Here is a 13,962-nt window from a genome sequence, read left to right on the forward strand (position 1 = left end):
AGGAGCTGCCCCCTGGTGGTCAGTGTGCTCCCACAGGGGGAGCTCTGCTCAGCCAGAAGCCAGGCTCACAGCTGGCTAGCACAGTGGCATTGGCGGGAGCTTCTCCTGCCTCCACGGCAGTGCTAAGGATGTCCCATGGGGAGCGGGCCTAAGCCATCAGTCAGACATTCCCTGAGGGTTCCCGGACTGCCAGAGGGTACAGGCTGGGCTGAGGAACTCCGACTGCATGAATTTTCGTGCACTGGGCCTCTAGTTGACTCGTGCATGTGGATACATATAAAGTTTTCGCTGGTAGCAATCCAGACAGAATAGGAATACTCCTACCTGAACCCATTTTGGGACATGGTCAGTTATATGTTGCTTTCGCTTGAGTTTGAAGAGCGTGTGACGTTAAAGTTGTAAATACTTCATCAAAAGGGAAATTAGTCAGGTACTCTGAAAAGTGTTTTTACTCTTAATGTGGTATACAGGGAGATATTAGAATAAATTTAATCAATTTATTAGTCACTGTTTTTATCAATGTTGTTTTTATATCATGTTTTTGTTGTTTTTATATGTCTTTGTTGTTATATCATGTTGCTATTTATTAATCAATTTACACATTATTTTCATATACATTTTACTAATTTTCTTTCATCTCTGACACTTCTATTATAGAGAAAGGGCGAATAGCGATATTAAAATATTTCTTCTAATTAATTTCCTTTAAATGTGCACGAATCTCTGCACCTGGCCACTAGTATATATACAATTGATACTCAATAACAGAGAATTCAAAGCAAAAAATGCATTTTATAACTTTTATTCTATTCTACTCATGCAGCCTCCTTATCTTAATCTATATTAACTCCAGCTGATTTTAGCTTTCATTTCTTACAAAGGATTTAAGTCCCTAAGGAGACAAGTCCAAAATTAATGAATCATACCATGGCACTCTTTCTTGTTTGTGGTCAACTTTCTAGATAATGTTTTAAATATTAGTTTTCATAAGCCCTTCAACCTCTTAAGGTCCTTATCTATATTTTTCTTTTCATTCTTCCTCTAAATTGTTTTTGTTTCTATTAGACAGTCTACTCAGTATTCCCAATGTGAGTAAAAACCTTGGTTCATTTGAGGAAGTTTGCTTAACCAGGGAATCAATGTGCTCACTTAAATATTAAATTTAGTTTCCTAGCAATGCTTACTTGAGAAAAAATATATTTGAGATTTTTATACACATAAGAATCATATAAGAATTGTTTTTAAAAGTCTTATTTTTTCCCCAATAAAGAAATATACCAAAGCCAGGAAAGAGTTCTAAATGTCCAGTAACACAAACAGCCAAAAAAATTTTTTTTCATTCACATATTTTTTGTTTATATTTCAGTTAGGAGCTGACAAAGAGCTTTGAAAGGGGTTGCCACAGAATTTAGGGTGTAGAGAACATCAATAAAATGTGAAGGAAAGTATTATGAATGCTGTAAAGAACAAATTGTGAAAATGACCCAGAAAGAATGAAGAAAAGTAGTAAGAAATAATGTTAACAATATCCAAAAGATCAGTTAATAAGAAGCCAGAATATATGATTGTGATTTAAAAATCTTGGGATTTTAATTTTGTCTGACAGGACTTTTCTCTTTAGTTTACTGGAACCAGAAGCCACAGTTAACTACAGGCCTCCCATCCTGTTCATAAAACCTAGCTCTTTTACTAATTTACAACAGAAAAAATAGTATACCTTATGAAATATCCCACAGAAGTTACATTTTTTGGCTTAAACTGAGCCTTTATTAAAATTCACACTTAAGAAGAAAAACATATAAAAGTAATAAAGAACTGTGTTTTATACTGCTGTATAGATTTTTTTAAAACTACAGTTAAACATTAAAGACAAAAAATGGAATGTTTAATGTATGTATTTTCACTGGTAATTGAAGTTTTCTGAAGATGAAGACCATATGTTCAACGTATTTTTAAAATCTTCAGTTTTAATTGCTTTGCTGATAAACATTCAGCTAGGAAACCTTACAATAAATGAAGCATTTTTAAATTTTTCAAAAGTCGATAGTAAACAATATAATCAGTACAAAAGTATCTTTCTAGTTCCTGAAAGAACTTTCTTTCATATCATATATCATAGATTTTTACTTCTGGAGTAATTTATTTCATGTAAAAATTTAATTCCATTGATATGAATGTGAAAGTTATACAAAATAAAATTTTATAGAAACTATCTAATTTCAGTATTCAAAATCTGTCCAAAATAAAACTTGACAGAAATTAATCTCATTCTTCCAAAACTATCCAAATCAATGTATTCACATTATAATGCGTTGCATTTTCATTTTTTAAATATGGACTATCAAGTCACAAGTGGAATGAACTATCTTATAAATTCTTGCAGCATAGCATTTGTTGAACTTGACTTACCTTCCCCAAATTCGTTTAAAATAACTGCAACTCTTTTACTGTGTTGCTCTGTCAAAATATAGTTCAGAAGTGTTGTCTTCCCAGCACCTATAAAATACATTTTGTAGATCTTATAAAATAACAAAATTTAAAGATACAAAAAGATAGTCACAATGGTTTTAAAACTATTATTTAATCAAGTTTATTCCAGAGGAAGATTAAAGTACCCTTTGAAAAGTATTAAAATGTTTTGTTGACATAACATTTTATAAATACTCCTGTAAGTTGGATCACACAGATTTCTTCAATCTCATTATGACAAAAATAATATGCCTTCTACATAATTTATAATACAATTAATACAAGAGCTTTAAAATTTTCTATTAAATAAAAAAATATTGAACTAATGGCTTCCAAAGAATAAAGTACTCATGTAGTTTATATAATATTTAAATCCTTTTGCATGATGATAATGTTTCTTAGCCAAGAATATATGATTTTATTCCCTAAAACTTACATATAAAGACCTTTTATTTCAACATCCATCATTAACCAGACACCAATTCAAACTGACTATATGTCTACTTTTAGTATGCTTAAAGCAACCTATAAAATTGATTTTATATATATGCATCACACACACAAAGACTGGATGTAGGAAATAACAAAAGAGAATATTCAGTCTTTAGAAAGATAAACTCATAAAGCTACACTAACTTTATCCAGTAGGTGGCATATTAAACCTAATATGTTCAGCTGAAGTAGAAGAAAAACATTTGTCTCGTGAGCCATAGACAGCAAAGTTCATAGAGAGGAAAAAGAAAGTCCCAACTGCACAGTACTGTATTTCAATTGTATAAATATATCATTTATTTATCTATTTTTCTGTTGGTGGACATTCAATTGTTTCCAGTGTTTTGTTATTACAAGCACTTGTACATATCTTCTGAAGTGGATTTGCAAGATTTCTAGGAATTTACTGAGTATCAGGGTATTAATATCTTCAACATTTCTAGGTCGTATTGCTTTAAAAACTGTTGAAGGATGGAAGGCTTGTGTTTAGAGTGCTCTATGTACGAAGCTCAACGTCACTGAAGTGTGAAGTATAGAATGGAAGGGACATACCTCGAGGAGTCAGGGACATGAGGAAATTCTTAAAGCCAGTCCAAGTGTAAGAAAGAGGCCCTGGACATGAGTGCTGCACTAGGTAGTGGCAGTGAAATGGAAAGGAAGGGGAGGTTGTAAGAGATCTTATAAAATTACTAAGGCTTAATAATTAACTATATTATGAGGCAAAAGACTTTAACATGTAGTTCATTCAAAAGCTGCTATGGATCAGATTTTATGCTGGACCTTGGTGAAAAGAGCACTAGACAGAGATAAACCGTCTCTACCTTCATGCCGCTTAAAGGCATTAACTAGGATAGGAAGGGCAATTCAGATCAATAAAGAGGCAATTATGTCACAGGATGCTATTTAATAGATGTGTAAGATGTTCTGGAGCACCTAAGAGGACATCTAGCCAGAAGAATAAGAGTAAGAAGAATATACAAGGGCCTAACTGGTGTGGCTCAGTGGTTGAGCATTGACCTATGAACCTGGAGGTCACCGTTCGATTCCTGGTCAGGGCACATGCCTGGGTTGCAGGCTCAATTCCCAGTGTGGAGCAGGCAGGAGGCAGCTGATCAATGATTCTCTCTCATCATTGCTGTTTCTCTCTCTCTCCCCCTCTCCCTTCCTCTCTGAAATCAATAAAAATATATTAAAAAGAAAAAAAGAAGAATATACAAGGGTTGAAGTTCCTGATACCATTTAGAAGTAGGTCAATGTTGGGTCACAGTTTTGCAGGCTGGAGAGCTTGTCAAGAGCCAGACCATACAGGACCTTGTAATTCACGTTAAGGAATTTGAACTTTAACCCAAATGGAAACCACAGAAGGGTGTGACACAGTCAGATTGATGTTAATAAAGACCACTAAGGCTAAAATACACGGAATATATTAAAAGGGCATCAGGACTCAAGACTAGTCAGGAAGCTTTTAGGTGGTTGGGATCACAGGAGCAGGAGGATTTGAGGTGGATGATAACATGAAGTCTTGGATATTCTCAGTTTGAAATGTCTGTGGAACATCAAAATAGAAACTATCTGGGTATGAAGCTCAAAGAATGGACAGAGGAGGGGAAATTTTTAAAGGAGAAACCAGAGACGAAGGTGGAAATATTGGAAGAAAAATGTGATGGAAGCGGAAGGAACAATGTTTCAAGAAATAGAAAATGATGATCAAGAATAAGCAGTGAGACTATAGCCTAGATTCAACAACAGGTTGCTGGCATGAGCCTCATTCCTAAGTTTCAGACCATCATCTCCAATGCTCTGCTGATCTACCAGTATGCAAAATGAAGAAGGCCAGAGGGGCAAGTCAAACTGTGCTGTTTTGGACAAGGAATTTGTTCCATTTCACGGAAGAGCAATCTCTGAATAACAGTGGAAAAATACCAAAAATAAACTCCATTATAAAATTAGTCCTGAGTAAAAACAGAAATAAGCTTATAGTCTACAAAACAAAAGAAACACCAGTGATTTAATTCTTATTTTTTTATGTAAAAGGTCCTCAGGTGCACCAAGTTTGTGCTGGTCTCTAGTAGCATCTAGGAATGGTATGATTTCCCCAAATCATTTCACTTTTTCTACATTTCCCCACACCTTTAATAGGGTCATGTATTTATTCTAGCCCTTCTATTTAACTGTAAGGCTTTCAAATAATACTTTTCAAACTTTTCCAATTAAGTACCTCTAGTGTAAGCGCATCAACTGTCCTTCAGGGAACTGTAGCATGTTTACAAACCTATGAACGCAAGTGTCCCAGTGCGTTCTTGGACGACCTCAGTTTAAAGACATACAATCTGCTTCTGGTCAAGATAACAGCGTCGGTAAATGTGGCACTCACATCCTCCCACAGCCACATCGAAGTTACAACTACACTACACAACAACCAGCAGTCAGAGCCTCCTGAAACGGACCTGACAAGTCCTAAAACTTCCGTAACATGGTGAAGGAAACAGACACACAAGTTCAGGAAGCGCAGAGTCCCAAACAAGACGCAAGGCCCACACCAAGACACATCACAATTAAAATGCAAAAGGTTAAAGACAAAGAGAGACTCTTAAAAGCAACAAGAAACAAGCGGTTACCTACAAAGGAGGCCCCACACGACTGCTGATTTCTCATCAGAAACTCTGCAGGCCAGAAGGGATCGACAAGAAATATTTAAAGTGACGAAAAGCATGAACCTCTAACAAAGATTACTCTACCGAGCAAAGCTATCGTTCAGAACCAAAGGACATACAATGAGCTTCCCGGTCAAGAAAAAAGCCAAAGAAGTACATCACTGCCAACCCAATGTTACATGAAATGTTAAAGGGTCTTTTTTAAGAAGAAGGAAAACAAACAAACAATATGAACAATAAAATGGCAATACATACATTATACCTATCAACAATTGAATCTAAAAAAACAAAACAAAATTAAGGAACAAACAGAACAAAAACAGACTCATAGATAGAGATGGGTGCTGGCAGGATGGGTGGAAAGGGTGAAGGGAGTTGGACGTAGAGATCGGCGGTTACAGAATAGTCATGGGGATGTAACAGGGGCTACAGTCAGTCATATCCTGGTAACGGGGTATGGTGTCAGCTGTGAGGATCACTTAGGAAGGTCTCTAACGTCTAATCACTGGGGTGCACACCTGAAACATAATATTGTGTGTCAACTGTTAATTGAAAAATAAAAATAAACGATTAAAAAGCAAAAAAAAAAAGTCTTGGAGGGCAGAGCTTTTATTCTTACCCTTTCTCCTACAGTGCTTTGAAAACAGACCTCAAACAAATGAAAAATAAAAGTTTGAGAGAGGTGGTATGTCCAGGAATCGCTGGGGGAATGGCTGGCGGGGAAAGGGAATTGACTAGGCCCGCCCCTTGTGTGGAGCATTTTACGGGCAGGGCATCCTTTAATGACAATAAACTTACAAGATACGTATTTCCGGCCCCATTTTGCAAAGGAGAAACTCAGGCAGGTGACCGGTATGGTTTGCATTTTCAAATGAGGTAAATAAGCTTCAGAAAGGTAATTGTTAAAGGTCACGGGCGTGGTTTGGGGGCGGGTCCGGGCTTCAGGCCGCAAAACAAGAGCTAGTTTCAAAACGCGAGGTTAATGCTGAGTCTCACTCTGTAAGTGTGAATCGGGGAGCCAGAAGCCCAGCCCGTACCTCCGGAGGCATTGCTGCTGGCCGGTGGCCGGAATACCTAAAATCTGTGAGCGCCCCCGAATCCCAAGATACACGGGTTCTCTGACCGGGATGGTTAGTTACCTAAATACCCGGTGATAATTGTGACTGGGATCTTAGCGCCGGGGCCAGACTTTTCCTCCTGCTCGCTTTGCTTCGCCTCAATGGGGACCAGTTCAGGACAGTCCTCCGCCAGCTCCTCGTCCTCGTCCACAGCGCCGAAGGCCTGTGACATCTCGGCCGGCCGACAGCACGGACCCCTCTCCCTCAGCTCGAGAGCCGGGAGCAACCCGGGGAACGGCCGCTGCTCACGCCGGCACGCCACGCCAGGCGCGGTGTTGACGTCATCACGTTGCGACGCCAGGCTCCTCCGAGTCCCGCCCCTTTTACCTGAGCTCGCGCTGAGGGCCGCCCAGCGCCTTAGACACGCCCCCAGGGTGTTCCCGGAAGCTGAGCGCGGTGGGCGGGGCTGTCAGGTTCGTAGAGGAGCCCACCTCCGACCCGGTCCCCGCCTGCGCCGCCGCCTGAGCTTCAATAGCTAATGGCTGATGGGGGCTGAGGCCAGGCTGGTCGGAACCGGGAGTGGGTAGCCTGACCTAAACAGCTCCCACAGGGCATAGACTTTACCAACTTGACATTAAGTGATTTTTTTAGTATAATTTAAAAAATTTTTTTGATTCATAAGGAAAGAAATGGAAAGTTATAACAATACAATGTTAATTATAATATTTATACCTGACGAAATAACCAGTGAAACCTTTTTCTCTTTTATAATTACATATATTATATGTATATCCAAATTTTTACAATGTACGCACATTACTTTCATTGTTCTTTGTCACTATTTGTTTGAATCTTAGGTAACCTGAGTTCATTTTCTATATTCTTTGGTTCATGACACTCTCTCAGCATTAATCCATGGATAGCCCTCCTTTATATTAATACATACAGAGTGTCCCCCCAAAATGTATGCACACTTTAACAGCCGATAGCTCTATTTTGAAAATGAAATGTATTTTAATAAGCACGGCCTCTATAATTATTCAAAGTGTGTGTGTACATTTTTGGGGACACCCTATATTTATAATGAACTCCTTTGCCCTCACCCCTAAACCAAGAACATTACCAATAAGTTACACTGACCTATATGCCCCTCTCCTATTCCAACCTTTGGCCTCCCCCTTAAGGTAGTAAACACAATCATGAATTGATTATGGGTGATTCGTTATTTCCTCTTTTCTTTTTAGTTTTATCATATATATCAAATATATTTAGTTTTATCACATATGTATTTACCATATGTATTTAGTTTTATAATATATATTTAAAATATACATTTTGTGTTAAGACAAAATTAACATATTTTCTGAGTATATATATATATATATAGTTTAATTTTGTCTTTGAACTTTGTGAAAAGAGTGTCATACAAAATATAAACTCCTGGGGTTAGCTATATTTTTCAGCTTCAACATTATATTATATTCTACACTATTATAACTATACAGCAATTTATTTTTATTTTTTGTTAAGTTTGTAAGGTCTGTTAAATGGGTGGGTGGAAAGGAAAGTGATGAGCAGCTACAAACGCAAAAGAAAAAGTCTCGGTTATTAAAGTCATTCCAGGCATGGCAGAGGGACGTGGGGCTGGCTCTAAGAGTACTGCTGTCAAGACACAGAGCTGGTTGAAGTGGACCCCAAGCTTTCCCTGTGACCTCTTGTGCAGAGTGAACAGTTTATCCATTTCCTGTCAACTGTTTCCAGGTTTTGCTCCATGGACAGCATTCAGTGATCCTTCAGCACTGTGTGACTCCCTGAACAGAAGCTAACCACCTTCTCTTAGATATTTCTCAGGCACATTCTTGCAGATGCCCTTTCATGGCTCCAGCTGAATGTCCTATTAACATCTCTTATCTCTCAACAAGAGGAACCCGTGCCCCATAAGGCCGGCTCAGTCAAGGTGACAGGCAAATATTGCTGTAACAGTATATAGCCTCAGTCAGAGCAAAAAGTTTTACCCAGTGGTCACACATTAAAGGCACCCCAATTGTCATCCCACGATGAATGGATAAACAAAATGTGATACATACATACAATGGAAGATTATCTCACAATAAACATTCATAAAGTACTAATATCTGCTACAAGGTGAGTGAAACTCAAAAGCATTATGTTGAGTGAAAGAAAGCGTTCACACACCACCTATTGTATGATTCCATTTATATGAAATGTGCAGAATAGGCAAATCTATAGAAATAAAAAATAGATTCATTATTACCAGGAACTGGGGGACTGAGGAAGGTGACTGCTAATGGGTACATTTTGGGGGTACTGAATACGCTCTAAAATTGATTGTGATGATGGTAACACAACTCTGAATATACTAAAAACCAGTGAATTGTCTACCTTAAGTAGGTGTATAAGATGGTCTATGAATTTTATCTGAATAAATCTGCTATTTAAAAAAAAGTTAAAGGTCTGTCTGTGCATCAAATTGTGGTGGTGTCTGTGTAAATTTGCAGAGAGGCACTGCGTCAGGTCCTGCCCTCAGAAGTTGTAAGTCCTGGCCTTCTGAGCAGAGTTGATTTAGAATCTATTTGTGGTGACTGCCCAGTTGAACAATAGCCAGTTGAACCATACCTAAGTACGAGTATAAAGATTACAGCTTAATACAATCTTTCCTTTCATCTGTTCCATAATGCTCCTCATCAAGTTATTTATGAATTTTGTGGAATTCTGTCATTTTCTTTGCTGACTCTAGTAATTGGACAGAATTTAGCAAGCATGTGACTGAGGAAGCGAGGGTTAGGATTTATTCAGATACATGGCTTGCAATCTCAGCTTTCTCTTCACCCTGGGTATGACTGTTTTTACTTCTTTGTTAACACGGGACTTACTAATTTTATCCATTTTATTTTGCATGAGCCTTTGTTGTTGTTATTTAATCCAAAATGCCTTTTAAAATAAGTTTTAAAATTTCCTAAGTATAATAGTGTAGAATCTATTACAGTTTCTAATATAACTTTAAAATTCCCTTAGTTTTGCAATTTTGCTTACTCTCAGTTGCTTTATGATAAAACAACAACAATAATAATAAGGTGTGGATCGCTTACCATCTGATAGGCATTGTATTAAGCAAATAAATGCATTATCATATTTAACTCTGCAACTTGAACATTGTTTGTATGCCCATTTTAAAGACAAGGAAACTGAGGCCTAAATCCTTACCACTGCAACAAAGACTTTGCTCAAGGTCATACAATCAGTAATGGCAGCTTTGGAGATCAATCCAGGCCTTCCAGACACTAAATTCCATGCTCTTCTAAACCAGGGATCTGCAAACTTTTTCCATAAAGGGTCAAGTAGTAAATATTTTAGGCTTTACACATCAATAGATAAATTCGAGGGTATTATGTAGGCACTTATACAATAAGAGAGAAAACAAATTTCCACAAACTTTGAAATTTGAATTGACTATAATTTTCATTTGTAATGAAAGATCATTCTTTTAATTTTTTTCCAACCTATTAAAAACGTAAAAATAAAAAAGGTAAAAATCATTGTTAGCTTGCAGAGTGTGCGAAAAGAGGCAGTAGTATGCCAACTACTGATCTAAGCTAATAGACACTGCCTCGTGAAGCTGAGTAAAATGAAATTTTGCAAAATAAGTCATCCTTGCTATTTTAAACTTAATTGGTTAAATCATTCACCATTGCAGCAACCCCCTGCCCTTAAAGGGTTGGGTACCAGAGTCACCATCATATTAGTAATTTGGAGGAAAGTTTGAAGCTGAAAGCTTACTAGTATACTATTTCTCCAAGGGCACTGATGCCTGGCCTTGGAGAGACCTGATTTAGGCAGCACTGGAGTTTCTGTGCTGCGGTAGGAGCCCCTCCTGCACTGGAGCAGAGCAGAGCCAAGAAGCCCTCAAGCTATCTGGATTCCTTCAGCTCAGCTTCCTGCCAGTAACACTGCCATTGTCCTTTGGCACAATTCCCTGTTCCTCCCCTTTGCCTCGTTTTCTTCCTTTGATTAGCTATGACAGTTGCCATGAGAAAAAGTGAGGACTGTCGCTATATGTAAATCAGAGGAGAGCTAAAAATAACACCAACTTGGTTTTGTTTTTTCTCTCTCAATTTTGCAACTTTCTGCAAACGAAAGAACACACTAGTGGCCAGCAACAGCTATTGCTTTAGAGAAAAGGAAACTGAGGGTTTCAAAATTAACTCAGTTCCTCTTATGTAGCTATACGTGATAAATAAATAAACAAATAAAATATTTATCAGACGCTTAACACTGATAGATTAATTTGCTGTTTTTCATTACATGGTCCCATTAATGGGAACAGCTATGAAAGGCCAGAGGCCAATGCTTTTTGTGACTGCTTTAGTTATGCTAATATATCAATATTCAAGTATCATAGAGTCCTCTGCTAAGATATAAAGCCAGTGTAAAAACATGAAATAATATTTTTCCCAAGAATAGTGAAGGAGGCTGACAGGTGTGATACATACATTTCAGTGCTTTGAGAAAGTGTGACTTTCATTTCAAAGGTTGCCAGTAATATTATTTCAATTTGTCAGTTTAAGCTGTTAAGCCATGCTATTAATAAGGCTTAACTCACAATCCAGTCACTTATAAATAAATTTTTTTTTTAAAAAAGTGTTTTGCAGTGGTCAAAAATTAAAGGCACCCAAATTGTCCATCTCACAATGAATGGACAAACAAAATAAGTGGCATACTATTCACTCTAAAGTATACTATCAGGCAAGGAGTGGGCATTGAGCAAAACTAAAAAACAACAGTTGTGTAATGATTTATGTTGTAATAGTTTAGGAGACAGTTTAAATAATATCCTCTTGTCAATAGAAATTTAAAAGTGACATTTGTGGCTTTATTTAAGTTTCACTTTCTAATTTTTATAGTTTTCGAGAAGTGTAAGGTCAAGTCCACAGGCATCTGCTCATGATTTCTTCAGTGTAAATAAAAGACCCAGAAACAAAAATGAAATATTTCCATTTTTCCTTCCTCTTACTATTCCTCCAAATCCCCTCAAAGAGTGTTTAGTTGCATTTAACTGAAATGTGCTATCAGCAAAGCCAGGTCTTCCTGGTTTCAAGACTCATGTCTTTGAGGTCCATAGCTCTGTCTCTCAATTAGACACCACAGTTCACTTATGGAGAAAGATTCAAACTTTCTTTAGATTGATTTGCTTTCTTTCCTCTCATTATTTTAAAGTGTCCTTTCTGCCCTGGCATCTCAGTGTAGGCTGCTCCAGCAGATATGTGGAAGTCACCCAGCCTCTTCTGGATCTCCACCTCAATGACACAATCTTTCCTTAGGGAACTTCCTTCACATCAATATCCTTCAGCACACCCACTCCTTCTACAAACTACCTTTACTTTATTTTAACAATCCTTTCCAACTTTTGTGTAGAGTAACTTTAAATTTCCTGAATCGGGTACTATATTACCTATCTTCCCCCCTTTTTATATAACAACTAGAAGCCCGGTGCACAAAATTCATGCATAAGAGGGACCTCCCCCCACCCCCGCCATTGCATGAATTTCGTGCACTGGGCCTCTAGTGTGTATGTATGTATGTGTGTGTGTATATATATATATATATATATATATATATATATATATAAACTAGAGGCCCAGTGCACAAAAATTTGTGCACTCGAGAGGGTCCCTCAGCCCGGCCTGTGCCCTCTCACAGTCTGGGACCCCTCAGGGGATGTCCACCTGCTGGCTTAGGCCCGCTCCCCGGGGGATTGGGCCTAAGCTGGCAGTCAGACATCCCTCTGGCAGCCCGGCAGCCCTCGGGGGATGTCCACTTGCCAGTAGGGAGCAGGCCTAAGCTGCAGCCAGACATCCTTAGCGCTGCTGAGGAGGCAGGAGAGGCTCCCGCCACCACCGCTGTACTGGCAGCCTTCAGCCTGGCTTGTGGCTGAGCAGAGCTCCCCTTGTGGGAGCGCACTGACCACCAGGGGGCAGATCCTGCATTGAACGTCTGCCCCCTGGTGGTCAGTGTGTGTCATAGTGACCAGTCATTTCCAGTCGTTCTGCTGTTAGGGTCAATTTGCATATTACCCTTTTATTATATAGGATAGAGGCCTGGTGCACGGGTGGGGGCCGACTGGTTTGCCCTGAAGGGTGTCCCGGATCAGGGTGGGGTCCTGCTGGGGTGCCTGACCAGCCTGGGTGAAGAGATGAGGGCCATTTTCAGGCTGGCCACACCCCCTTCAGGGTGGAGATTCCCACTGGGATGCCTGGCTAGCCTGGGTGAGGGGCTGATGGCCATTTTCAGGCTGGCCACGCCCCCCGGTGACCCAAGTTCCCAGCCTCTCCTTTCTTTTATTTTCTGGGATTTATTTATCTTCTATAATTGAAACTTTGTAGCCTTGAACAGAGCTGAGGGCTGGCCAGGGCAGGCGGGAAGCTTGGCTTCCTCCATCGCCGGGGGCAACCCAAGCCTCCTGCTAGCTCCAACTCTGTGGCCGCTGCCATCTTAGTTGGGTTAATTTGCATACTCGCTCCTGATTGGCTGGTGGGCGTGGCTTGAGCGTAGCCGAGGATGGTTAGTTTGCATGTTTCTCTTTTATTATGTAGGACTAGAGGCCCGGTGCACAAAAATTTGTGCACTCAGAGCAGGGTAGGGGGGTCCCCCAGCCTGGCCTGTGCCCTCTCGCAGTCTGGGACCCCTTGGGAGATAACGACCTGCTGGCTTAGGCCTGCTCCTGGGTGGCAGAGGGCAGGCCCAATCCCTAGGTGCAGCCCCTGGTCAGGCTCAGAGCAGGGCCGATTGGGGAGTTGGGGCGCCGCCCCCTGTCATTCACAGAGCAGGGCGGATTGGGAGGTTGTGTTGCCACCCTCAGTCACGCTCAGGGTAGGGCCGATTGGGGGGTTGCGGCACCACCCCCTGTCACTCACAGAGCAGGGCCCATCAGCGGGTTGGGGAGCTCCCCGCTGTCACTCACAGAGTAGGGCCGATAAGGGAGTTGGGGCACCGCCCCCTGTCACACACAGAGCAGGGTGGATCAGGGGGTTGGGGCACTGCACCCTGTCACACTCAGGGCAGGGCCAATGGGGAGGTTATGGCTCTACCCTGTCACACACAGAGCAAGGCCCGTGGAGGGGGGTTGGGGCGCCACCCTCTATCACCCACAGAGCAGGGCCGATCAGGGGGTTGGGGCGCCACCACTGTCACACTCGGGGCAGGGCCTATGGAGAGGTTATGGCTCTACCCTGTCACACACAGAGCAGGGCCCATGGGGGGAAGGGGGTTGG

The 13,962-nt window shown here is 40.3% G+C and overlaps 1 protein-coding gene across 2 annotated transcripts in view; it reads right to left on the bottom strand.

The window, feature by feature from the left end:
- The window catches only part of LOC139021213 (zinc-regulated GTPase metalloprotein activator 1C), a 52,325-nt gene extending 45,341 nt beyond the window's left edge, over positions 1–6,984 (bottom strand). Inside the window, exons 1-2 of one of the 2 annotated variants that reach the window (XM_070431547.1) lie at positions 6,755–6,984; positions 2,410–2,496 (exon numbers count right to left, since the gene is read on the bottom strand). In XM_070431547.1, coding sequence (XP_070287648.1) covers positions 2,410–2,496; positions 6,755–6,905 — 238 coding nt within the window. In that variant the 5' untranslated portion in view covers positions 6,906–6,984. Of the gene's footprint in view, positions 1–2,409; positions 2,497–6,754 lie in introns of those variants that run through there. The other variant, XM_070431548.1, reaches the window with a different exon arrangement.
- Between the last annotated feature and the right edge of the window lie 6,978 nt (positions 6,985–13,962).

Source organism: Myotis yumanensis, unplaced genomic scaffold, assembly GCF_028538775.1.
Source record: "Myotis yumanensis isolate MYYU_CA2020_CCGP unplaced genomic scaffold, mMyoYum1.0.hap1 SCAF_12, whole genome shotgun sequence".
In the NCBI taxonomy this organism is placed as follows: Eukaryota; Metazoa; Chordata; class Mammalia; order Chiroptera; family Vespertilionidae; genus Myotis; species Myotis yumanensis.